Here is a 27,495-nt window from a genome sequence, read left to right as displayed (position 1 = left end):
GAGGAGGAAACAGAAGGGACAGAAGTTAGAACAGGAACAGAGGAAGATATGAACTAGAAGAAAGAGCAAGATAAAAAGAAGATAAGGCTATTGGTCTCATTTCAAAATACGTTGCAGAAACTTGATGATAGAATGAAGGAATGTGCAAGTAATGTGATTGATAAGACATTTGAGACATAATGTGGGCACGATGGAGTGAAAGATAAGCATGTACTTTATCTCTTCAGTTGAAGTTGCTTGGACTTACAGTATATTATAATTACAAGAAGTAGAAAAATAATGAATATAAATCAGAATTGATAAAAATAAGAGCAGAGGAGATCTATAATGAAGGCTGGAAAAAAATATGATCAGAATCAGATGAGTGTCTGAAAGATTTGACTGACTCTACAGTAACATTTATTTTATTTTTAATTTGGAAGACCCAAATGTGAGATGCATAAAATACATGCTTGGAATAAATTCTGCTTCAGAAAAAAATTACTCGGAAGGAAGTGCCACTGAGTTCAGTGGGACTTACTAAGCAAATGTAGGCTTGCGGCCTAAATATACCGTATTTTTCCATCTACAAGACACCCCCCCATGTATAAGATGCCCCCAAATTTTGGACATTATTTTTTAGGGAAAAAACCTAGTCTTATATATGGAAAAATATGTACTTAGTGACAATATAGTAAAAATATAAAGTACTAAAGCTAGCTTTCCTCTAGTACTTCGGGCAAGAAGTAATATCAGTTAATCTACCCAGATGATTCTTGGTTTTATTCCCATCATTTTAATTCTGCCTGGAGAATTTAACTTCCTAGTAAATTAGTTGAAAGACATGAACACACGCTATCATTGGGGAATAGGAAGCTGCCTTGTCCCACACCAAACCATTAGTCCACCTACCACAGGCTGTCCAGAGCTTCAAAGAAGTGCCCATTTAGAATATCAATTTTCAGCAGTCTTCTTCAGCTGCTGAATACAATTGTTAGAGAAAGGAAGAAGAGAAGCAAATGTGAACCTGGGATGGAGATCCTGTGGCCCTCCAAATGTTGATGGATCACAATTCCCATCACCCCAACCATTGACCAGGCCTGATGAGAGTTGGAGTCCAACAACATCTAGAATGCTACAGCTTCCTCACCCTGTTATAAAAGAAGATGATCATGGTCTCTTAGCTGTAAGTAGAAGCTTGATTTTCTGTTTCAGGCCAGGCATCGGAAAGAGCTCAGAGAAAAGATGGCAGGCATCAAACGCTCTGGGTGGTATTCAGCTAAGTATTGTTCAGAGTAGACCTATTGGAATGAATGGACCTAACAATGTGCATTAATTTCAGTGGGTCTGCTCTGGGGGGAAAACCCACGTAGTTGACTTCCACCTTCTGTTAATAATAGAGCTGTATATTGGGTTGCAGAAGATGGGAAGGGTCTGTGCTTGCCAGTACGCTGTTGAGGCTTCCCAGGACCAACCATCAAATGCTTGTGTTTCATCATCAACTAAGCTTCTAATATTGCTGAAGGATTTTGCCACTCTCTTTTGCAGCGCCAGGCTTGGCTAAGCAAGCTTCTGTAATTGTATATGCTTAAGTTATTTATTGACACATTTTTGGGACTTTTGTTTGAACCGGGGCTGAGTGCCAGAACTTGTGAAGTAACAATAGAGAAGAAAGTAGCTAGGAGCCCTTGCAGTCAGCATTTCACATACCACTGTGTAACCACAGCCTGCTGTGGTCTACCCTGCATGTTCACTTCTAGGTGACAAAGTGTAACTTACAGGCGGGTTGAAGACTAGAAACCACTTCTTGGAAATTAACCACTTGCTTGTGTTGGTTATTACCCTGCACAAACAATTGGCCCTCAATTTGCACATTGGTTCTAAGCAGAAGAAAAAAACATTGTTGGATACGCATGAAACGAGAATCTGTTGTGCTTGCAGATGCAGTGTTGTTTGGATTGAATTGCAATACAATGAATAAAAGTACAACACATGCGAGGCAATAAAACAACATTTTAGCACAATGTTTGTAAATGTTAGGAAGTCTTTAAAAGGCGAATGAAGAAATGTAGCAGACATCTACCAAAATAAAATAAAATCACAACCATCTGTTTCTCTTTATTAATATAAATGAATATGCCTCATGCCCTTAAAATTCCATGCTTCTTTAACTATCAGTAGGGGAGAAACTGCTTCCTTGCCATAGAGGAAAGGACTAAGTGGGTTTGTATGTTTGTTTACATGGGGGGGCATGTTGCACTCCAACACCCATCAGCCCCAGCCAGCACAGCCAATGAACAGGAATGAAGGGAGCTGTAGTTCAGTTACATCTGGAGGGGCAGTATATAATTTTTTAAATATAAATTTATGACTCGACAGTCAGTGAAATGGTCACAACATGATTTAATTAAATAAAAAATACTGGGGCCTCTTGCCACTGAACGCCTTTCCTTGAATCTATTGTCGATTCAGCCTTTTATTCTGGAGGGCCTTTGACTGGAGGGCTGTTCTGTCTCAGCTGCCAAGATGGGAGTCACTGTAATCTGTTAGCAGTTGTGTAAGCCATCACTTGAAACTGGCTCTTCTCACAGAGCTGCCCTCCTTTGAGAAACCACTGCTTCCAAGAGAGCTGTGCAGTAAGGGGAAAGAAGGGCTGGATAATCAGGACAGGAAATTATCTTACTATTCATTCAGAGTCAGCCACAGAACCAGACCCAAGGATTGCATCCTGATGTAATAATATGAAGAGCTGAATTCCTAAAGAGATCACCTGGTGAAATACAAATGTGTGCTTTCCCTTATGTTATTCCCCTATCTCTGAGTGATGGGCAGTCTTGGCTGATATTCCAGATCTTGCCTTCCTTCCTTCCATAAATGTCCTGGGTTTTAACTGTTGTATTTCAGTGGCATCCTGCCTCCAACAATGGCCATAGCCATTGTGGCTAGTAGCCACTGATAGACTTTGCCTCCATTAAATACTCATGGAGGTGTTTGTGAGATCCACAAAGCTTTTACTTCCTGGTGGGACCAAATGACCTGTCCCATGAGTTCTGGGAAGGCTGGGACATGCAGGTGAGTAGAGCCAGTGTGGTGTAAGAGGGTTAGACTAGGACTGGGCAGATACAGGTTCAAATTCCCTCTTAGTCATGGACCTGCCTCACCTATCTCCCATAGTAGATTGTGGATAAAGAAAGGTGGGAAAGAGAACCATGTGTTGAGCTCTCCAGAGCAATAGTAAGGTATAAATTAATGGTAATTCTGACACTGGGGCTCTCTGTCTTTCAGGGCTCTTCATAATCCTGATTCAGTCTAGAGGTGATGCCCAACGAGAAGCAGCAGAAGGTGAGTTATGTGGATTAAAAAGCCTTCAGAGAAGCAATAGAGGGCCAGTTTAAAACCATCGCTTTACCATGTTGTTTGTTTGTGGAGGAGTGTAGCGTGTGCCAAGGACACCAAAAGAAAGAGCTGCCGTATGGCTGGGTGCAGCAAGCAATCCACAAAGCAGTGATAGCCAAGACAGGGAGAACATCTTACGGGTCAGCTCATGGGGTTATGCATAGCACTGTGACTGCATTTTGAAGAAATGTCTTTCCATCCATCCATACTGTGGGTCAGTAGTTTCCATGTCCCGGAGATAAGCAAGTTATTCATTCTGGATGGAGTCGCTTCCCCTTGAAGGAGCAAGTGCACATCTTGGGGGCACCCATGGATACATCTCTTGTCACTAGAGGCCCATGTGTCCTCTGTGGCTAGGAGTACTTTTTAACAGCACCATCTGGTTTACCAAGCCATGGCTGTTCCTGGACAGGGATAGCCTGGCCATTGCCAGTGCACTGCAGTAATCCATTGAGGCTGGATTACTGCAGTGCACTCTGTGTGGGGCAGCCCTTGGGCCTGGTTTGGAAACTATTGCTGATGCAGAATGAGATGGCCAGACTACGGGCACATGACTGACACCTGCCCTGACTGCACATTTTCTACGGAGCCAGGTTCAAGGTTCTTGTATTTGCAAAGCCCTGGACAACTTAGGTCCAGGGTACTTTACGGACTTTCTAAACACTATAGCCCAGCGTGATCATGCAGGAGCGTTGTTGACAAGGCTCATCTGACAATAACAAGAAACTGAACCTTTAATGTTATCTGCCCAGTCATGTGGAATGCTCTGCAGGCACCTTCTGGTTTTTAAAATTATTATTATTGAATTATTAACCAAAAAAGTGCAATCATAACAAAGAATAAAAAATGTAAACCATAAAGCATCACATCCTGGAAGGCCAAAACTACAAAGGCACAATCCACCTCCAAAGGGAAATAAAATTGTCTGCTGGAAAAACATGCTATCAAGATTTTTCAAGCAATTAAAAAATATCTGTGATAATTAGTTGATCTCCATTTTTAAATTTTTACATGTTTTTAATTGTATATTTCTAAGTTGGTTGTAAACCATCTTGATAGTTTTAAAAATATAAATAAAGGTAAAGGTAAAGGGACCCCTGACCGTTAGGTGATATCGTGGACGACTCTGGGGTTGCAGCGCTCATCTCGCTTTACTGGCTGAGGGAGCCGGCGTACAGCTTCCGGGTCATGTGGCCAGCATGACTAAGCGGCTTCTGGCGAACCAGAGCAGCGCACGGAAACGCCGTTTACCTTCCCGACAGAGCGGTACCTATTTATCTACTTGCACTTTGACATGCTTTCGAACTGCTAGGCTGTCAGGAAAAAAATATAAATAGCAGTATACAAATATTTTATGAATAAATAAATGTAAGGCAGCTTTCCATGTTCCTATATCCTTTATATTGTAGATAAACTTCCTTACAGGTGAAATAGCAAATGCTTAGGTACTAGTCTAATATATTTAAATAATCAATATTGTTGCACAAATTTGCTTGACCAGTGATTTGTCACCTAGGACCACTCTAGAAATCTTTGCTAATGTGCAAACTTGAAGGCTAGAAATTTGCCTTTTAAAAACATGTTTGTATTTTACTATCTTTTACTTAGAGTAGACCCATTGAAATAATTGACCTAAGTTACTCATGGCTATTCATTTCAGTGGGTTTGCTCTGAATAATGGTTAGTTGAATGTAACTCTTAAATGTATTAGGGGCTCTCATGCCTGAATGACTTTAGATCTGACTCAACTCAGAATGAGAATTCCCTGGCCTTCCAAGCAGCTTTTTTTTTTTTTGCCTCAGGTTTTCCTGAAGCTACATGCTCTTCCTCCAGATATGTTAGGGATTATTGTTTCCTGGAAACAAAGATACTTAAGAATAACTAAATTGCAAACTCTGGCACACATGAAAGCTTGGATTCTCAAAAAAAAATGAAAGAAATAAGAGTTCTGGAGTTGCTGCTCCTACCATAATATATTCTGATTGCAGAATATTTAATTCCCCACTCTACATGGATGGACTACAGTAGTTGTTTTGGAAGTATGTAGTGGGGAAAGGGGAGGTCTGATTTGGGGGAGGTGGGCTTAAGTGTTGTTTCTCTGGAAAGGAAGTGAGAAGAATGGGAACTGACTGCATGGCACAGGCAGGGACTCACCAGTTGCTGTTCTCCTCTCTGTCCTAACAGACTGCCCACAGGAGGAAAAGGTTGGTGGCACCTGTAAACCGGAAGAGAGCCCCTATGAAGACGAGGACTGTAAGTGTTGTGGTAATTAGACTTGCTTACCAGATCACAGTAGTGATTTTAAAGTAAAATACATTTTTTTAAATCAAAAAAAGACACCCAACAACTTTGCTCTTTGCTTTTCCGGCAGTTGCCCACAATGAAGAAACAAAAGCAATTACAGCAACCAGTTGGCCACATTAAATGACCTGGTCTTAAATATTTATAGAATGAATATGTCATATTTTTAATCTTGCCACACTCAGAACACCTTCTTGGAGCAGCATCCAAAGCCAACAGGCTCCCCTACAGGGGCCTACAGCTTTTGGCTTGAATAGCAGAGCTAGCCCCAAATTATAGGCCCCTGTTATAACAGGAAATGTTGAATATGAGGTCCCATGCACACATACCAGAAACCTCCTGCCCCAGTGTTAAGAGAAATGTTGCCAACCCTTTGTCCTACTTCCAAGCTCTCAGTATGACTTGATTATTTGTGTGAGGATGTGAGAGGCTACAATGGAGACACCTCTGCAATGGATGCTTTAGTTTAGTTTCCTGCATTGCAGGGAGTTGGATTAGCTGACCCTCGGGTTCCCTTCCAACTCTACAATTCTAGGATAAAATATTACATTTGGCACTCTTGGGTTAGAGCAGCTTTTCTCAACCTTGGGTCCCCAGATGTTTTGGGACTACAACTCCCATCATCCCTAGCTATTAGGACCAGTGGTCAGGGATGATGGGAGTTGTAGTACAACAACAACTGGGGACCCAAGGTTGAGAAAGGCTAGGTTAGAGGACCCAGCTATGACATAGAATCAGATTCCTCAAATTAGGGTCAGAGAACCTCTGACCCTCCAGATGCTGTTGGATCCCAACTCCCATTATCCCGAGTCAGTGTGGCCAACAGTCAGGAATGATGGGAGGTGTAATCCAACATCGGGGGGTGGGCAACACAGGATCCATACCCTTCAAAGGAGTTCCCAGGCTTCAGCCATTTGATGCATGCAGGAGACTGTTAACTGCCAGATTGCAAAGTGTATCCTTGTTTGTTGCATTTGTAGATGAGGATCGATGCCTTGAGAAGACATTAGAATGTGGATTCCATGCCAACTGCAAGAACAACTCCTGTGTATGTGTAGAAGGATTCGAGCCTGACCCTGATAAGGAAAATGCATGCAAGGGTAAGGGCTTTCTTGCTTGAGATGCAGCATGCTCGCTCCAGGCACGGCACTGACTTGACATATAGAGCTGAGAGCTACAGCAGGGGCACAAGTCTTGCTGTACGTGGAGCTGTGCACAAATTATACAACCAGCACCAAACCTAAGTGTACCATCTGGGAATAAAAACAGGAGCGCTTCTCTCAAGCAAACGCAACACTCTGCTCCTGGGAGTGGGGAGCCCAGTAACTGCTAAAATTTGCTTGTTGTGGAGATGTCATAATTTAGTCTTCTTAGTTTACTTCTGGCAGCTGAGTCTGTAACACAAGAGTGGGGAACCTCTGTGGGGGACGGCACAAAAAGCAGCAATTTCTGCTGCAAAGCGAGGCAAGGAAGACCGCCACGTTGTTTCGCAGCATCCGCATCACAACATCCTCTAGCTATGCCTCCAGTTCATTACCTTCTCGCTTGCAGCTTCCGTGGCTGAAACTAACCTAAAAACTTGACTTGTGTTGCTCTCTCACCCTCTAAGCTGGAGGTTCCTTGAGTTGTTGCAGATGGCAATTGCCATTAAAATCTGGTATACTCAGCAGACATCTATTAACGCTAGCCTTTTTAAAAATTATTATTTGAATGGGATGCCCTCTTGTCCCTGCTAACAGCCTGGCATGCCAGCTACGATGCTCTTGCAACCCAACACTTGAGAACTGCTGCTCTAAGTGAATGCTAACAGCATGCTTCTTTGAATGGCTTAATGAAGGCGGATTTTCTAGAATGGCTTGCCTTTCTGCAGCCATAAGCAGTTTCCTGCTTATCATGATGGTTGGGGGCCAATTTGCCGTGTTTCACCTAGAAGCAGATTTCTCATTACAGACATTGATGAGTGCCAGAAAAACACTTCCATCTGTGGACCTTATGGAAGTTGCATCAACACCAAAGGGGATTACCTTTGTAAATGCAAGCCGGGATTTGCGAAGAGCGTACAAGATGACAAAAAGCTATGTAGAGGTACAGCTCAGAGGGAATGCAACATTTCTTTCTTACCCGGCCAAAGGAATGCATGGGCAATGGCACTTCTTCGTTTACCACAGAGTCGCAATTAGCTAGTGATGTTAAATGTGTTGGGGCCAGAGGATGATCTGAGCACATCTGATGCTAAAGCAAAACAGACCTCAGCATGACCAGTGCTTGGAATAGAGATTGCTTGGAGGGCTGTCTAAGCCAGTCTGAGCTCCCTGGATGAAGTTTGGTGTACAATTCACTGATAAAACATGTGAAGTTGAGCTTCTGTAATGGGCATGTTTGGATGTAGAGGACCAATGAGGCCATATTTCATATGACTGTTTGTAACATACCTGTGCATAAACCTACCATATGTAAGATTTCTGTGTTCCTTTATCAGTTATGTGATGCCAGAACAATCATCTGCCTATTGTATGCACTGTTACACATTTTACAGGGATTAAAGCTTTTGTGCATGTAAACTGTGGATTTCTGCATGGCATAATTCACATGCAGTTGCCTCTTGTCAAGTCAACACAGTTTGTAGTGTCTTTCTGGGGCCATATTTCCCAGATGGATTGCCACGTCCTCCATTTCTGTGAGCCTTTTTTGAAGGAAACCTGGGAATAGATGGCTTTAATCTAGGACATATTTTTTTTGCCCTTCCTATCTTCTCCAGTATCCTCATTCCCATCCGTTCATGAGGTGCTGTAGGGATGAGAAACTTGCTTCTCTTGCCAACTGGGCCAAAACTCAAAGGAGAAGCTGCCATCAGGGTTGACTTCAGTGTACTCAAGAGACTTCCACTGTGTATGTGGAAGTTTGTGCACACAGGGACTTTCCAATCCTATCAACAGGAGAGGATTTAGCATATTCAAATGGGAAGTCCTTGTGTGAAGCCTCTTCCAGGCTCAAATAATAATACGGACCCTTCCTTTGTCAGTATCATTCTCACCCACATGACACTGGAAGACCGTCCCCCAATAGTTTTGCAGTTCAGCATCAAGAGGCCCTTCTGATGGAGAACTAGCACCCAAAGGAACGGTTCAAGGCATATACTTTAGCCTGGGTGCAATTCATGTGGCAGCACTACACTGCAGATTTTTTGGCACCCAGAAAGCCTTTGTAGATGCCTATTTAACTGCCCCAAGTCTTAACTCCATCTGTCAATGTTATTTTATTGTTTATTTGTTCTGGATCTGCTGTTGCTGTATTTTTATTTTAAGTCTGTGTTAGTGCCCTGATCTGACAGCATGCTCTGATGAAGGTCAGGTGAGAAATCTAAATAAATACACTGTTTTACAGAATCATCATAAAAATGTTATACGGGGTGATAGTCAGCTAAGTTTAACTCAGAGTAGACCTATTGAAATTAATGGGCCTGACTTAGTTGTGTTCGTTAATTTCAGTGGATCTGCTCTGAATAAAACTTAGTTGAATTGCAGCCACAGAATAATGCAGAATGCATTGCAGCAGAACTGAATTTACACAGTTGCGATTCTATCTAGTTACCTTGTCCCCAAAGAGTCAACCCCCAGTTGACTCAACAGATTGCTGAATGCTAGGACACAATTTGGTTGTTTCTTACTTCTTCCTCTTGTTTCCCTTTTCAGATTTCTTGTTCTCAATGTTGTTGTTTCTCTCTCCCCCCCCCCCTTTTCAGATATTGATGAATGTAAACGAAATATTTGTCATGAAAGTGCCAAATGTGAAAACGTCGAGGGGAGCTTTCTGTGTACGTGCCCATCAGGATATTTCCGGTATATGGATGTTGGACCTTTGGGTCAAAACATCATAAAATGCAAAGGTGAATTTTGGTGGAAGAGGCTAGGAAATGGGGGAGAGGGCAGGGGTAAGGTTACCAGATTTTTTTCAATGAATCCGGGGACACTTTTCAACTGCAATGGATTTTGTATGGGGACTGATTTGTAAATCCGGGGACTGTCCCGGGAAACGGGGCCGGCTGGTAACCTTAGGCAGGGGGCCGTGTTCTAAGGGGAGGGGGGAGGCTGACATTGTCAAAGGCCATGATGTGTAATAAACATAGACCTAGAGTCTAGATAATGCAGGGTGGGGAGATGCATACATTTGCCTTCTGTTCTTGCTTTAGTGTAGCACTATTCCTTGGTTTAAAAAAATACTCCAGTAAAGTTAAATCCGCATGGGAAGAAATGCAGAAAAGATCCATTGATTACTTCAATAAACTGAAAACACTTACCTTGCCTTCCTTGCCTCAGTCACTGGCTCCCTGCATGCAGAGACAATTTGATTCCAGATGCGTTAACAGTGATCATTTTCTGCTCAGACAACATCTAACTAGGCTACCCAGGTGCATTATTTCCTTACAACTTCCATCGATGGCTCATCTCCACAGGGGCGTCTAGTTTCCACTCCCCTGGAACTCTGCTTTGACAGATTCCCCTTCCAGCCTGAGTGATTGACAACAATTAACCACCCTCTGCTCTCCACTTCTTCGGGCTCCTTCAGACCAGGCAGGGATGAGGAGCTTTGTTTCAGCAGCACTCCCGGGGCTTGTGGCTCCAGAACGGCCGGCTTGCGCCAATCCTTGCTGTGTAGGGCCAGTATGGCCAGGACAGCCAGGTGTATCCCAGGGGAAAGATGCCTTTTGCCAGCACTCTTCCCACATCCCCAGGTGTGTGCAGCAGCACTAAGCCAGGAACTCAGCAAACCACAACGGGAGGCTTTAGTGCAGGGGTGGCAAGCCCACATGCAGCCCTTGACCTACCGTACTTTTCCGTGTATAAGACTAGGTTTTTGGTTTTGTTTTACTAAAAAATAATGTCAAAAATTAGGAGGCGTTTTATACATGGATACATCTCCCCCCCATTTTCTTAAATCTGAGCCCCCCAAAATAGGAGGCGTCTTATATATGGGGGCGTCTTATAGTCAGAAAAATACGGTAATTTCCTACCAATGAAGAGGGGACCCTGGTGGGAAGGATGCAGAGCAGGAGGGGTAGAATGGGGAGCCAAATCTGGATGGGGAATAGCGGAAGGAGAGGGGAGGCCTCTGCAAGTGTTCAGGCCAGACATCTGGTAAGGGCTGTCTGTCCTGTTCCCTTGCAGCCCTGTGAGTGAGGAGGAGGAGGCCAGAAAGAAGAAGAGAAGGAAGGGGGTAGCAGAGACAGAGAGAAAGGGGTATGTCGGCGTGTGGGCCCTTAGAGGCATGTGGCCCCCAACTTTCCCTTCGTGTGCTGTCGCAGTTTCCAGCCCATCCTTAAAAAGTCGGGGCTAACTGCTCCATAGCCGTGGCCAGCATTTGAAAGCATGGAAACAAGGTTCCATGGCTGTGAGTTCTTGTAGTCTGAATTCATCCACATGTGCTGGAACGTCATTTCTAAACAACGGACAGCATTTGGGGGATAGCACCTCCTCCATGTCCCCATTTTTGCCCACGAAAAGGAGGGGAGAAAATTTCTCTTTTCCCACCCCCCCAAAAGTAAAGTCTGCCATTGCAGAAGAACCACCACATATATATTTCCAAGGTTTGACAGGCTTCATCCCCACAGAAGGAGCAACTAAGCCTGCAATTTGCGTCCAATTCTGGCAGAAAATTACAAAGTTAGAGACTTTTATTCTTTAATTAAAAAAGCAACCGTTAAATGTTCCCTAAACAAAAACCTTTGGATGGATCTGCCTGGAATTTGGCAGGCTTAACCCACTGTGTAGGGGTTCATTTTCCTGCAAATTTCATCCATTTATGTGAAAGGGGAAATAAATTATAGTCATATTTATATTCCCCATTATAGTCAATGGGGACAAAGCAGAGCTTTGGATTTAACAGATCGGTTTTGGACCCAAAAAGCAAATTAAATTGGAATGACACAGAGCAGATTTGAAGTAGACCAATCTGCTTCCAAGCACTACAGAAACAAGCTGAATCTTGTGGTCGCTGCATGGCCCTAATACATATCCGTTGTTGGGTTCAGACATATTTAGCTACTACCACTCAAACAGGAGCTGCTGGAGCCATTATGGGTTACTCAGTAGAAGGAAGAATGCATTGTGCCCCTGGCTCTCAAAAACAGCAAGCAGAATGTGAAAGGCTTTTTGGAAAGGGATGGAGAGCAATACCTTCTGATAATTTGTCCTTCTTTCCCCAGAATTCAGCTGCCCAGAGCCTTCAAGTGATAATTGTTCAGATGAACAGGTGAGTCCCTAACATTGGACCTTGGAAATCAAGACCAAATTGACTACATGCATAGGCTTTCTACTGACTTGGGTAAATGGTTGCTGTGTCGAGAACTGCATATATCTGGTTATTTGAAAAAAGAACCAAATCCATCAAAATTCTCTAAGGAAAGCTGCATTACATTGCATGTATAAATGATACAAATTGTGAAGATTTGGATATAGTGTTTAATTGGCATACTTTACGTTGGCTATGGGAAGAGGCAAAAAGTTGTTCATGGCACTGAAGCTCTACAGCATAACCATTGGAAACCTGGTTGCTGTCATACACTGATGGTGGAGATTCCCTCTAGGTACTTCCCACATCCACTTAATCATGTTTGCACTGCCATCTTAAGGACTAGAAACTTTAAAAAAAAAACTTAGCTGAAATTCTCAGGAAGCTGCATTTCTATATACAGTCCTGTCTTGTTTGTCCATTGAGACAGGGCAGAGGGGGATGTTTGTGACTTTTAAAATAAGAGCTTGTGGAATTTGAACCCCAGGAATTTCCTACCAAGATAATTACCTTCATGTTCATGCCCGTGAAACTACTGATCCATCCGAAGGCTTTATGTTTCAGCTGAGGGGTAACAATTAATCCATGAGTTATGTAGCCACAGAATTAAAACATCTGTGATTTGCTTCCCTGAAAGCATCCTCATAAAGCCCCAGCTTACTGAAAGTGGGAACATTTAAACTACTTTGGAGGGAAATTTGAGCATTGCTGTTAAATGTCAGAACAAAATACTGGCTGTCAGCTTGTGCCCACTTGTCCTAAATAGGTGTTGTGCGCATGTAGCTGTGTGCTGGATTACAGCCATTTGTCTTGGTTTGAATCTCGCTCTCTGCATTTCCTAGGGCCTCTTTCCTCTTGCATTTGTGACGCAGCTGCTCAGTCCGCAGCATTAGCCCTTTGCAGCTTCCCTCCCATTGCAAAGAGCTGTTGTGGGGGCTGTCTGTTCAGTCTGGGACTGAGGCCGGGGCAAAGGACTTAAAAGTACGTCTCATGCCATGATCCTGATCTGGACCTCCTGGCGCCAGCTGTTTGTTATTTTAAAAATCAAGTGTACCAGCACTAAAGAGATGTGAATCCTGCTTCCTTGCTTGGCCCATAGGCTTAAAACAGGCGCAGCAATTTAAAGTTTTGTGGGGATTGTTTTCCAGGCACTCCTCTGTGACTTCAGAGCAAAAAGGAAGCATCTCTGCGATTCATTGCTGGAAATGCAAGAGGCAACAGAGGCAAAGAAGCAGCTGCAGGTATGTTTCAAGCTGGTTTCTCCTTTGCCTTCTCTAACACGTGCCTTTACTCCAAAGGTCAGAGCTGCAGGGCTTATCAGAATGTGCTGCTCCAAAAATAAGTGGAAACAGAGGCCAACAGGTAGTGCTTTCTAGCCAACCATCACTTCCCTGTAAGAAAAATGGTGCTTCATACATTTTCCACGAGGAGAGGGTAGGTTTTCCCACTGAAGCAGTAATTGCAACAAATGAGGAGTCTCTGCAGGGTGTACCCATATTGCACAAGCCTGCACAGTGCAGGAACACGTGCAAATGTTACACATGAAGCTGCCTTTAAGACCATTTTAGTAAGTGACTCTCAAATACACACACACACACACACCTATGCGCATTTCCTGCCCCTGTAGAGCAAGCAAATGAGGGAAAGCATATTTGTTTTTCAAATGACCTGGTTCTACTTTCCATTTCACACTAACAGTATTTGCAAGTGAAACACCCCAGACCAAAAGGTTGTCTAAACAACATGGTTGTGGTCTAGTTTTGGGTGCAGGACCTGTGAGCCCTGCAGACATTGCTTTTGACAACAGCTGCCACATCGCAGACCATTGGCCATGTTGACTGGGACTGGCGGGCATTGGAGTCCAACAGCATCTGGAGGGCCAGAGACACTGGTGCTGGGAATGTTTAGCAATGGGTCAGATAGAGTAATGCCAAAATACAGCACTATCAGTGATTAAAGATTCTTCTTAAATTTTAAGGGCAAAATTTCATTCAGTTTTCCCTTGTGCTTCTTTTTCTTCACACACATGCTGGTTGTGACCTTCCCTTCATTGGCCGTTCTGCCTTAATGCCCTCACCTTTCCAGCAGCAGTTTTTCCATTTATTTTACTTTATTTATTACTGAACTATACACAGCCTTTTAGGACACGAGTGGTGTACAAAATGTTGGGCCGCCTCCAATGTTAGTCCTGCTCAGAGCTTACCAATTGAAATGATTGGATATGGCTAACTGAGGTCCATTCATTTCAAAGGATCTACTCTTGAGTATAATTTAGCTGGAAACAACCCTTCATAAGTCGTCGTCATCCAGTTAAAGCCATATTGCTCTGACTTAACCCTAAATAATAGCAGCTAAACACCAGCAGCAATTAACAAAAGCAGTGGCTATTAAAGAAAAGAAGTATACTGAAACAAAAACCACTGCACTGTGTACATGTTTATGCAGCCCTCCATCCTCCCCGTACTCATGCAAATGTTTGCACAATATTGCCAAGACCAGTTCAGTTTACAGGGCTGAATTAGATCAATCCCAGCTGCGTCAATTTTTGTTTATTTATGAGCATTAAAAAAATGGGAGAGGGAGTTGGACAAGCTTCAACTGGTAGTCAGTAGACAAAACTTCTATTCGCACAGCACAGCAAAAATTGGTGCATTTCCATTGGTAGCTAAGAGGTTAACAATAAGCCACCATTGGAACAATTAACTACCAGAAAGCTATTGCTGTTCGCAACATGAGCCAATATAAACATTACTGCTTTAGTCAATTGTACAGTATTTCTTCTGAAATGCAAAACATCAAGTGAGATAACACTCAAACCATATGCTGAAGGTGTAAATGACTATCAGACTTTGAAAAGCTGGTATTAGTGGATCAAGTTCATTAATTTTGTTGAATTAATTAAACAAAATAATTCCAATTTAATTTTGAATAAATGCGCAAATAATTGTTCCTGTATTGAACTTTATTGTGTTATTATCTTAGTGGGTTGTGTAAACCAGTGTTTCCTAAACTTGGGTCTCCAGGTATTTTTGGACTACAATTCCCATTGTCCCTGACCACTGGTCTTGCTAGCTAGCGATGATGGGAGTTGTAGTACAAAAACAGCTGGAGACCCAAGTTTGGGAAACACTGGTGTAAACCACTATTCTGAATAGTTTTTGTGTAGGGTAGTGGGTACTGAGAATGAGTTTATGGAGCCAAGGAGGCAGTGGTCTAAAGAAGAGTGGGAACCAATGACATAAATGATACAAAATTCTATCAAGAGCATAAAGGAGGATGCAATGTATAAGGGTAGGAATGTGCAAACTTTCTGTTCACACACACCCCTCCTTTGCCAAGTGGTTCAGTGGCTTCAGACAGAACTCTGCTCAATGATCCTGTAACTTGCAAATACAAAATCTGTTGCAATCTGCTGTAATGACTTGGCAGCCAAAGGTGCCTATAACTCAGTGGTTCCCCCCCCCACATCACTGAAAATTTCAATTTGAAATCTTGCTACATATGGAAGGATGATTAGAACACTTGTCTACCTCCTATTAGTATTTTACTAACTTTTTGTGTAGTGTTTTTTTGGGGGTACAATCCTGTAAGGTAGTAAATTTGAAACCAATGGGACTTACTCCCAATTAACTATATTTGGAATCAGGTGTTACTATGCAGAATATTTCCTAATCCCTCCTTTTTTAAAAACAACAACTATGCTGCTTTCTCTAAAGTAAAAAAAAAAATGGAGAACAGCATTTCTTAAGATGGGAGAATTAATAGTTCAAGAGGGAAGTTCTGAAGTGGTTGTGAACATACAAGTCACTGCCAGTCGTTGCCATGTGGCATCTACTTGGCCATTTGGTCTCCCAATCCTAATTCCCACCAGAATCTACACAGCAGTACATTGGCTCAAACTGCGAGCCAACAAATGTTTCAATAACCATACACAAGTTCACAGAACTACATTCCCATTTCCCGTGCGCTGAACAAGCAACACACGGTCGAAATCTACCCTCTCAGTGCTTGCATGCAGTTGCTCTGATGAAAAGCTGATTAATCAGACTAGCATTGACCATCTCTGCTCTGTGTGTTTTGAGTTTCTGGACTATAATGGTGGCAGCTTTTTTCCTTGAGAGCTGATGACATCCTATCTTCATTCTCAAGAGTCTGCTGGCACTGCTGGATGACCTCGTGGCTCTGATGCCAAGTGCGAACAAGGAGCAGGGGCACCGTTTGGTCACCGAGATGATGGAAACTGTGGAGGTCCTGCTCAGAGTTCTAGCATTTGCTTTACCCAAAAACACTGTGAGCACCGGGAGCAGCAATGGAACAGGTTGGTGTGCAGAGCGTTTGGTGACCTGAGGGTTCCCTCGGTGGCAGAGGTCAGGATTTTCCTGTTTTCCCCCCATTGCAGGTGTGCCTACCCTACCTCCCAGGGGTAGCTTTCCAGATGATGTTGGACTCCAACTCCCATCAGCCCAGCATGCATGACCCAATGACCAGGAATGATGGCTATTGGGAGTCCCTAAGGCATCTGAAGGGCACCATGTTGGCTCCTTGGCTGTGCACCCTGTGACCCTTTCAGGGTGGGAAAGGCTGGCACTGGAATCATCAGGAACGTTCTTCCCTCCTTTCCCAGTTCTTCTTTGTGGCATGCAAGATCTCTCCCATGCTGGGAGAGACGACAAGTGGAGTAGCTTTTGAGGGAAATGACACATGTTCCTGGGATGTTGTCTTTTCTGCTGGCTGTCATACTCAGCCTGGGTTTTTGTTTCATTCACTCCAGAGTTGACCATGGACATCAGGACAGCTGGGAACCGAAGCCAGAGCTCAGCACGGCTGTTGCAGGATTCTACCCAAATGGAGCTAAACTGGGAAGCAGTAAGCAAAGAAGGTGAAGGTAAGGGAACCCCATGTACACCACAAAGGGGTTGGAGTACAGATGCAGCTGTGGCCCACAGCAAGAGGCCTTCAGCTGACAGGAAAAGCTGGGAAGAGGCAATGGAGAAGAGCCAGCTTCCCTGAGGACACATCTTCAAAGGCCAGGCTTTGTATTTTGTGGTGGGGTAGGGCGATAGAGATGGGGTATCCACATTTCAGTGCACAGCTAATTTATGTGTGTGCACCATCTGCAGGTGATGTCCACATGCAAACAAGCCTATGTATGCCTCTGGAGCTCCATATCTAGATCAGGACAGTGCCATTTCATTTTATTGTTACTATTTTGAATGGTAAAGGGACCCCTGACCATTAGGTCCAGTCGTGTCCGACTCTGGGGTTGCGGCGCTCATCTCGTGTTACTGGCCAAGGGAGCCAGCGTACAGCTTCCAGGTCATGTGGCCAGCATGACAAAGCCGCTTCTGGCGAACCAGAGCAGCGCATGGAAACGCCGTTTACCTTCCCGCCAGAGCGGTACCTATTTATCTACTTGCACTTTTTACATGCTTTCGAACTGCTAGGTGGGCAGGAATTTTGAATGGTACTGTTTTGTAAATTGAATTTAATCTTGTAAACTAACTTGAGGGCTGCCAGGTCATATGTTTAATATCTCCTCCTTATCTGCTTGCGGTGATGGAATGCAGCACTTAGAAATCCCTATGCCAGAGAGTCAACCTGAGGCGACTGTATCTTGTTTTACAAAGAATGCAGTTTTCCCAGTGCCAGGGATGGGGAGCCTGTGGTTCTCTCAGGGTTGTTGGATTTCAGCCCCCCCCCCCCACCAGTGCTAGTCAACATGGCCTGTGGTCAGGGATGTTGGGACTTGTAGTCCAACAGCAATTGGAGAACCACAGGTTCTCCACAAATAGCTCTATTGCTGTCAAGGTGTGGGATGCAGGTGGTGAAAGCCTGAGAGCAGTTCCCTCAATAGCCAGTGTAAGTATGTGTTGGGGGAAGCAAAAGTGTTTGGGGCATTTCAACTTATGAAACAAAAAAAAGAAAAAGACAACTGAGTGGAAAGGCCTGTTAAAAAACTTTATTTTAAGAAAAACAAATGGTATGGATCCAGTTACAGGTGGGTAGCCGTGTTGGTCTGCCATAGTCAAAACAAAATCGAAAATTCTTTCTAGTAGCACCTTAGAGACCAACTGAGTTTGTTCCTGGTATGAGCTTTCGTGTGCATGCACACTTCTTCAGATACACTGAAACAGAAGTCACCAGATCCTTAAATATAGTGGGGGAGTGGGGAGGGGTGTTACTCAGAAGGGTGGTGGGAATGGGTGATAGGCTGATAAGTGTGGAAAACCTGTTGACGACTCTAAACGGCTGCAATTAGTCTTGCAGGGAAAGGCAAGGGGTGAGATGGCTAAAGATGGCTTTGTTATGTATAATGAGATAAGAATCCAATGTCTTTGTTCAAACCAGGTTTCTCCATGGTTTTAAGTTTGGTGATTAGTTGCAATTCAGCCACTTCTCTTTCCAGTCTATTTCTGAAATTTCTTTGTATTAAGACAGCTACTTTGAGATCTTTTATAGAATGTCCTGGGAGATTGAAGTGTTCTCCTACTGGTTTCTCTGTCTTGTGATTCCTGATATCAGATTTATGTCCATTTATCCTTTGGCGTAGGGTTTGGCCTGTTTGTCCAATATAGAGAGCTGAAGGGCACTGTTGGCATTTGATTGCATACACAATGTTGGAAGATGAGCAATTAAATAGTCCTGAGATGGTGTGTTTGATGTTGTTGGGACCAGTAATGGTGTTATCCGGGTTTATGTGGCAGCAAAGTTGGCATCTGGGTTTATTGCAGGCTCTGGTACCAGTGTCCATGTTGAGTCCTGTTTTTGTATTATTGTGGGTGAGGAGCTGTTTGAGATTGGGTGGCTGTTTGTATGCGATGAAGGGTCTTCCTCCCAGAGCTTGAGAAAGAGAACTGTCATTGTCTAGGAGAGGTTGTAGATCTCTGATGATGCGTTGTACTGTTTTAACTTGGGAGCTGTATGTGATGACTAGTGGTGTTCTGTTATTTTCTTTTTTGGGTCTGTCTTGCAGCAAGTTCTCTCTGGGTATCAGTCTGGCTCTGTCGATCTGTTGTTTAACTTCATCAGGTGGATATTTTAGTTCTAAAAAGGTTTGCTGTAGATCTCTTAGGTGAGAGTCTCTGTCTGTAGAGTTGGAACAGATGCGGCTGTAACGTAGGGCCTGGCTATATACAATGGATTGTTTGGTATGTTTGGGATGGTAGCTAGAAGCATATAGATATGTTTGTCGGTCAGTTGGTTTACGGTATAAGGTGGTGTCTATGTGTCCATCCTGTATTTTTATAGTAGTGTCCAAAAAGTGTATTTCTTGCATAGATTGGTTCATAGTTAGGTTGATGGTGGGGTGAAAGTCATTGAATGTCTTGTGGAAGGTGTCCAGGGTCTGTTGACCATGTGTCCAGATAATAAAAATATCATCAATGTAACGCAGGTACAAGAGAGGTTTGAGTGGGTAGGAGTTTAGGAAACGTTGTTCTAAATCTGCCATGAAGATGTTGGCATACTGTGGGGCCATGCGGGTGCCCATTGCTGTGCCGTTGATCTGAAGGAACAGGTCCTCACCAAATTTGAAGTTGTTGTGGGTAAGGACAAAATGACAGAGTTTCGTAGCAAAGTCTGCTGTGGTTTTATCTGAAATGGTGTTCCTTATAGCTTGTAAACCATCGTTGTGTGGGATGTTGGTATACAGAGATTCCACATCCATAGTGACTAGAATAGTATTGTTAGGAAGGTTATTCAAAGATTGTATTTTTCTCAGAAAATCTGTGGTGTCACGTACGTAGCTGGGAGCACTGATGGCATATGGTTTCAGAACAGAGTCCATATAACCGGAAACCCCCACTGTAATGGTGCCAATACCTGAGATGATGGGGCGTCCTGGATTTCCTGGTTTGTGTATTTTGGGTAGAAGATAGAAAGTTCCTGGTTGAGGTTCTGTTGGTGTGTTCATGAGGATCTGTTCTTGGATGTGTGGGGGTAGCTCCTTAACAATCTTGTTCAGTTCTTTTTTGTATTCTTCCGTGGGGTCTGAGTCCAATTTTATGTAAAAGGTGGTATTGGAAAGTTGTCTGTGAGCCTCCTGGATGTAATCAGTTTTGTTCATGATGACGACAGCTCCACCCTTGTCCGCCTCTTTAATTATAATGTCTGGGTTGTTCCTGAGATTATCTATGGCTCTCCTTTCAGCATGGTTTAGATTTTGTTGTAAGCGATGGTGTTTTCTGGTCACATTTTGTTGTAAGCGATGGTGTTTTCATGGTATGGAGAGATTTGCCCCTGCCCTTCCTCTCTCATAATAAGGGTTACCAATAGGATTGGGAGAATATTTAGGGTGGGCAAAAGGAAGTATTCTTCTTCACATAGCATATACATAATTTCAGGAACTTCCTACATAGTGGGTCCACCATTGATAGCAAAATACAACTTCCATGTTCAGAAGCTCTGAATGCGTACCATGTCACAAACGAGTAGACTCTTAGCGCCCCAGAGGCATGGGCTTCTGAGAAGCCATCTTTTTGCAGCAGTGGCCAGGCGGGTGCTCTGAGTATCCCATAAACAGAGGAAGAAGGAATTAATCCTCTTCTCTTGCTCGAACACACCATCTACAGTTCCAAATACTGAACTAGTTGCACCTTCAGCCTGCATAGGAAACTGTTTTACGCTGTTCAGAGCCATTGGTCCTTCCAGCTCAGTACTGTCTGCACCCAAAGTGGAGAATCAGGGCTTCTCTGTCTAGCCTTTGGAACTTTCCCACACTGGTCCCGTTTTGTACCGATTGTTTTTGCCTGGCTGGAATATGTCCTTGAACTCTTGATAATGCCTCTTCCTTGGCTGGCTGGAGGGTGTGTGTGTATAGAAACTAGCCTACTATACACAGGTGAAATTTACATTCATTGCTCCACACACTTTTGCCTCTGGCCTCACCAGCTAGTCACACTGATGAGTACTTAATTCTCCCTTAGAAGGTTATCTGGGCAGAAATGCAGCCCTCAGGCTGTAAAAGGTTCTTCACCCCTGGTTGAAAACTAACTGGCAGTGGCTTTCCAGAGTTTTGTACCTGGAGATGCCAAGGATTGAATCTGAGACCTCCTGCATGCATAATAGGTTCTCTGCAACTGAGTTACAACAACCCTTCCTTAGCCACAGCTTGATCCAAGGCAGTTCTTACATTTTTAAAGGGAAGCAGAGGGAGCTTTCCCTGTGTTGATATTTCTTAGGCCTAGTCCACACATGCAGCACAATAGGATGAAAGAACAGACCATACCACAAGATTGTGGGAGGTGGGGAGATATCCCCACCCACAATGTTTTCCCCTGTAAAATATTCCCTGTTAAAAAAAAAAAAAAACATTTCTAAGCATATGGAGCAAGTGGGAGGCTGCACCCCAACCCAATTCCTGCTGTTCTAGTTGCAGTGTTTCCCCCCTCTATCTTCATAGAGAGCAACTCAAACTTCTGATGTCCCTTCAGCTGCTAAATAAAACGGTAGAGTATTTTCTGCCCTTTCAGGATTCTTGTCACCTCATTCTGCTGCGTATAAAGACCGGCCTTTAGGTTTCATCATACCAGCACCTGTTTAGTTCTTCAGTTCCGAGAGAGTGACTAACACTTTTCTCTTTTCAGCTTTGGGCCTGGCCGGCCTGCTCTCCTACCACAGGCTGGGGCCCATCCTGGCTAATGCTCACGTTGAAGGGGAAGAATGGGAGCAAGTGGGGAAGTCCCCACAATGTGCACAGGTGCCAGGCAAGCCCAACTACGAGGTCCTGTCCACGGTGGCCTCTGCTTTTGTGGGCCACAATGAAACCACAGCCTTGAGGGCCCCTGTCTTTTTCAACTTCAGTCACCGGACAGCTGTGAGTACTTAATTCTCCACTTCCTCTTTGCCCTCCCTAGCACCAGCCATCGCCAATACTCTGTGCGGGCCATTTCTCTGTTCCAACCTCTCCCTTTTACATGAGGAAGCAGACATGCCAGAAAAGAAGGGCGTTCTCAGTCCTCTTCTGTCCAGCTCCCATGAGCAGATGTTGACATCTCATTGATCCATATTATCAGCATTAAGTTCAGACTGTTTATGCTTCCTCCCATTCTGTGCACATGTACACATTTGTAATATCAAGTTACCAAGAATACTACTCCGCTGCTCCTAACCTCCAGGTACCTCAAGATGCTTCCCTCCCACTTTCTTCTTAGGAATCAAAGCCTGACCTGCAGAGGATTTGTGCCTTCTGGAAGCCTGTCAATGGCAGTGGGCACTGGTCTCAAGAAGGCTGCAAACGCCTGGACACCAGCACTGACACCAGCACACACTGCCAGTGCGACCACCTCACCAGCTTTGCTGTCCTCATGGCCTTCTATGATGTGGAGGTGAGTCCAAAAGCCCTTTTATTTTCCTGGCCACTGACACATTATCTTCCCATGTACTGCAGTCAGGGCAGTCAGGAGGAGACATTAGAGTGGGTTGTATCCAACACTGCATGAGTGGACTTCACTTTCTCCCCCTGTATGCACTCAAAATATTTCCCAGAGTCCCCCAAACCTGTGGAGCAGAGTCTTGAGGATTACAGTGGGGAGAAGAGGAAGGGGAAGTCCTGTTGCATAAGCAGAAGCCTGTTTCGCTCCTGCAACAGCAGTGTTGGATGCAAGCAGTGATTCAGAGAGTTGACATACACTTGAGAGTGAGGTGGAGTGACAGAGACATTACAAGAAGTGTCAAAGTGAACATGATTGATTCACTATTTGTGTTCCCAGAGAAAAAATTCTAAAGGGAAAACTTGCACATCTTTTCCTGTGCTGGACTGCGTGAATCCCACGCATACCGAGTGACCACAGCCGTATCAGTGAAGCATCTCTCCATAGGGGAGATGTGCATCTTCCATTTTTGTTATACCACAAATGTGGGAAGCAGAGTTGTCCTTGCTGTTTGAGGGATGCATCTGAAGTCACCCTGAAGGAGCTGACTTTGCAGGGATATGAGAGTTTCCTCTCTTGATGTCACACCAGCAGCACAGATAATGGATGTGCATCAGATGGCTTTTTAGCAGACACAAGCACCTGCTGGGGTCCATGGGGTGAAGCGCTGGCTGGAGGCATGGCCTGGTATCTTAGTGTTGTGCACATGCTCAAACCTGCACACAAGGCAGAAACCAACAAAGAGAAATGGGGGGCACACTGTGAGGGTAGTGGGATTTTTTTTTAACAGTGGGAAGCAGAGGACGCTTACTTGCAAGCAACAGCTTCCTGAGCAATTGCCTCGCTGCTGCTTGCCTGCCCTTCCACTTTCCAGCCGAGATGGGATGCTTCTGGCCCTCCAGATGTTGCTGAACTTCCATCAGCCTCAGGCAGCACGACTAGTCATCAAGGATAAGTGGGAGATATCTGAGGCACCACAGGCTCCGCACCCGTGCTCTAGGCCACTTGCCTGCCAGCTGACTTACTCACGTAGGGCCTAATCCTCCACTGTGAAGGATGGGTGAGGAGTTCAAGATCAGCCTGGCAACAGCAGGAGGAAGCAGAGATGCTAGCTGGGTACAGAGAGTAAGAACTGGGGGACGACTCAGAAGAGACACTCATGCTCTTGGCTTTGGCTCAGCTCACTTGGCTGACTCGTAGAAACAAGAGGGGAGGAGGGAGTGTATGAACTCATTCCCACTGCAGTGACCAGAGGGGAAAGGGAGAGGCTGCAGGTACTCTGAAGCCCAAGGACGCACAACTGTTTGAGGCTAGATCAGAACCAAGACTAGGAGTTATGGTCCCTGGTGTTTTGTGGAGATGTAGGAGTCAAAGCAGGTTGTCCAAAGAGCAAGGAGAGGTTCAGCCTAGATAACAGGACCTCTGACCCTTCTTCCCACGAAAATTTCCAGTGGCTTCACAACATTGCCTCCTAGATACTAGGAACTAGCCGTTCAGCTTATTATTATTATCAGAGTCTTTGGTGGGGAGGTCCTTTTTGGGTAATCAGCCGGTTATGCCAATTTCCCCCTAAAACTTGGCTTGTATTGCATGGGCTCAATCTTTTGTCATTGTGGCAGGACTGGGGCCTGGATATCATCACCAAGATTGGGCTGGTTGTGTCTCTGATCTGCCTGTTCCTGTCCATCCTCACCTTCCTGTTCTGCCGTGCCATCCGAGGTATCCGCACCACCATCCACCTCCACCTTTGCCTTGCCCTCTTCGTTGGCTACGTCATATTCCTCATGGGTGCTGGGAACACTGGCAACCAGGTAACTGGCCAGGATGGCCTGCTAGCATGCACACAGGGAGCTATTTGACCAAGGGAAACATTTGGGGGTGAATGGGTAGCCCAGGGCCCTTTGATAGCACCCCTGTTGACAGGGGAGCTCCTGGCTTCTTACTCAGACTAGTGAGCATCCCTTGACTACAGCCCTAGCTGACAGCGTTATAAAGACCCAGTGCTTGGGAGCATCAAAAGGAGACTAAGGAACTGATGGCTACAGCAGGCTGTAGGATGTGGCAATGATGCGGTGGGAACAGGAAGCACCTTGCAATTCCTGTTTTGTCATATTTCCATTTTTGCATCTTCCTCTGTGTGTGGGGGGGGGGGTCTCCCGATGTGGGACAGCTTTATAGGATATGGACACCATGCTGAAGGAGAAGCAAAGAACGTTTTTGCAGAAGGTGAAGAGGTGGAGAGACAAAAGTGCAAGGCACTTGGCTCAACCTGTTCCCCTTGCATCATCATCATGTCCAAAGCTGGTGATAAAAACGAGCTGCATTGTGAAACCTCTATCAAAACGTCAGGGTTATTTGCCAGAAATGGCAGCTGCAGTTTCACATTGTGACACAAACTGCCTATCACTTAGAGGGAAGGGTTGCTTCATACCATGGCGTGGTAGATCTCCAGTATGGACCATTTCAGTTTGCAAAGTACCAATTCAAGCTTTCCCCCCAAACAAGTAGTCAGCTGGGTTTTCCTCCCTTCAGATCTGGGGACCTTATGCATTTCCCCCGCAACAAGTAGCCCCTTTCACAACCTCCCCCACTCTGTCTCCCCTCCCAGACAACTTGTGCTGTAGTGGCTGGGCTGCTGCATTTCTTCTTCCTCTCAGTCTTCTGCTGGATGCTGCTGGAAGGCATGGAGCTCTACTTGATGGTCGTCAAGGTCTTCAATACTCACAGCCTCCGGCACTGGCACATCTTCCTTGTGGGATATGGAATCCCAGCCATCGTGGTGGGCATCTCAGCTGCTGTCAATAGCGAGGGCTATGGCAACCTAAGAAAGTAAGTCCTGGGGTTTTGGTGTGCACCCATGTGAACTAGAGAGTAACTGTCCAGTAGAACTCAGGATGCCAGATCCAGAACAGAAATGGGGACAGCTAGGTAGCATGGTAGTAGTGTGTAATAAAAATGTTTTATTTTATACTGAGGTAAGAGGGCTCAGCATGGACAAGCAAAGCACAGCTGCTGTTCTGGAGCACTAAGCAGTGAATGACACAGCCTCTGTATGTGCATCTGAAATATCAGGTTCTCAGTTTTAAACTAAAAGATTATAATGACCCTATTTGAGTAATTGGCGGCAACATTTCCAAATTAACCAAAAATTCCAAAAAGATAACAAAATAGGATTTGAAAAAGAAAATTCCAAATTGGGTGAGATATTATTAGGAAACAGTAAGAAATATATATAAAATAATTATACAATTTACTATTGGAATGGGAAACAAAGGAAGAACAAATAAAGAAAACTATGATAAAATGGAGGCAAGATTTGGGGAAAGTAATCATGTTTAAAAAATGGGAAAATTTATGGCAAAGAGATATCAAATTCACACCAAATTATGATTTAAAGGAAAATTTGATGAAAATGCAATATAGGTGGCATTTAACGCCGGTTAAATTACTGAAAATTTATAAAGGTACAAATAATGAATGTTGGAGATGCAATAAGGAAATTGGCACCTATATTCATATTTGGTGGCATTGCAAAAATATTAAGGGATTTTGGATATGTTATATAAGGAATTTAAAAAGATGCTGAAATATTCCTTTTTAAAAAAAAAATCCGGAGTCATTTCTATTGGGAATGCTGGACGATGATATTCAAGTCAAGGACAGGTGCAGAGCCAGACTCCTCATAGCAAAAAATTGGAAAGCCCAAAGAATACCCAGTAAAGAAGATTGGCAAATAAAAATGATAACCTATTATAATTTGGCTACAAAAATTGGCGAAGTTAAAGGAATAAGTCAAGAAAAAATAGATAAGGATTGGAAGTCATTTAAAGAGTATATTATAAGTCATGTGGAAAAAGCTGATCTTTTGGCAGATCTGTGAAGGCTCAAGCAATGCATAGAGGAGAGAAGAAAAAGGTATACACATAATTAAGGATTAAAAAATGCAATGTAGGGAAGGCTGGAAGCCATCACGGGATGGCGGGAAAGGGGAAAATTGTTTTTTACTTTGTTTTATAAGTTATGTAATTTTTGTTTTCAAGTTACGGTATGTCTTTTTTGTATTTGCAAAATTGTCAGTTTTTAAAAAAATGAAATATCAGGTTCTCAGCGTAGGAGTACTCGTTGATCCAGCTTGAGGCATAGGTGCATGGAAGGGCTTTCTAGCAGCGTATGCTACTTTGCCAACAGCAACTCCTGCAAGGCAGGGAGAGCTTGGCACTAGGTATTCCAGAGTGGTGCAATTTCATTTAAAGTACTCTAATGGGGCAGCCCTTGAAAACAGTTGGGAAAAGGTAAGTAGCTCAAAATGTAGCAGCCAAAATTTTGACTAGGGACAAGGTATGAGATCATACCTTGCCAGATTTGAGAAATGTATGTACACTGCTTACTGGTTTACTTCCAAGCTCAACTCAAGATGCTGGTTTTGACATTTAAAGCCCTTCACAGTTTGGGACCTGTGAACCTTAAGGACAACCTTATCCCACATCAAAATGACCGTGTTAAAAATTCCATGAAGGACATTCTCAGTTTACACTAGCAATAGGTGGCAACAAAGGAGAGGAGCTTCTCATCTGTAGCACTCCAGAAATACGGGGCAGCAACCATATTTTGATCATTTCATGTATTTTAATTGCTTGTATTTTTAAAAGTACTGGGAAGTTATATTTCCTACAGCTGTATTTTAAAATACATTGTAAATTGCCATGGGATAAATAATCATGAAGGGTAGTGTACAAATAGCTGAAATAAATAAATGATTAGCAGGGAGATCACATGTGAAGGACAGTGCTTTTCTAAGGGGGCAAGGGCAACAGATTCATAATACGCAGAAGGTAAGACGGTTTGATCCCAAATGATTCACCCTCTGCCTTCCCCCCACAGCTGCTGGCTTAAAATGGACAAAGGGTTCCTTTGGAGCTTCCTGGCCCCTGTTGCCCTCATCATCATGGTAAGCTTAATGCACCCCAGGAATAGCCATTTATTCTTCTTTCCTTGATGACAATCTTTACCCTTTCCTTGCATGTATTAGCACACTTCTATCCAATCCAACACTTACAAAGGTATCAGTGAGTGGTGGTTGGTTTTTTTTTAATTCAACTTTGGATGCAATTCTCCATCTACTGCTCTGAATCCATTTCTCAGCTGTCTGCAGTTCGCTCTT

At 44.0% G+C, this 27,495-nt stretch overlaps 1 protein-coding gene across 2 annotated transcripts in view; it reads left to right on the top strand.

Moving 5' to 3' along the window:
• ADGRE5 (adhesion G protein-coupled receptor E5) overlaps positions 1-27,495 on the top strand; it is a 51,585-nt gene that overhangs the window by 19,838 nt on the left and 4,252 nt on the right. Inside the window, exons 2-15 of one of the 2 annotated variants that reach the window (XM_033139688.1) lie at positions 3,265-3,321; positions 5,560-5,628; positions 6,657-6,776; positions 7,627-7,761; positions 9,419-9,562; positions 11,879-11,925; positions 13,113-13,205; positions 16,114-16,282; positions 16,736-16,849; positions 21,549-21,778; positions 22,116-22,289; positions 23,954-24,145; positions 24,943-25,163; positions 27,216-27,282. In XM_033139688.1, coding sequence (XP_032995579.1) covers positions 3,265-3,321; positions 5,560-5,628; positions 6,657-6,776; positions 7,627-7,761; positions 9,419-9,562; positions 11,879-11,925; positions 13,113-13,205; positions 16,114-16,282; positions 16,736-16,849; positions 21,549-21,778; positions 22,116-22,289; positions 23,954-24,145; positions 24,943-25,163; positions 27,216-27,282 — 1,832 coding nt within the window. The remainder of the gene's footprint in view (positions 1-3,264; positions 3,322-5,559; positions 5,629-6,656; positions 6,777-7,626; positions 7,762-9,418; positions 9,563-11,878; positions 11,926-13,112; positions 13,206-16,113; positions 16,283-16,735; positions 16,850-21,548; positions 21,779-22,115; positions 22,290-23,953; positions 24,146-24,942; positions 25,164-27,215; positions 27,283-27,495) is intronic. The other variant, XM_033139689.1, reaches the window with a different exon arrangement.

This window comes from Lacerta agilis, chromosome 2, assembly GCF_009819535.1.
Source record: "Lacerta agilis isolate rLacAgi1 chromosome 2, rLacAgi1.pri, whole genome shotgun sequence".
Taxonomy (NCBI): Eukaryota; Metazoa; Chordata; class Lepidosauria; order Squamata; family Lacertidae; genus Lacerta; species Lacerta agilis.
This window is presented reverse-complemented; position numbering and strand designations above follow the sequence as displayed.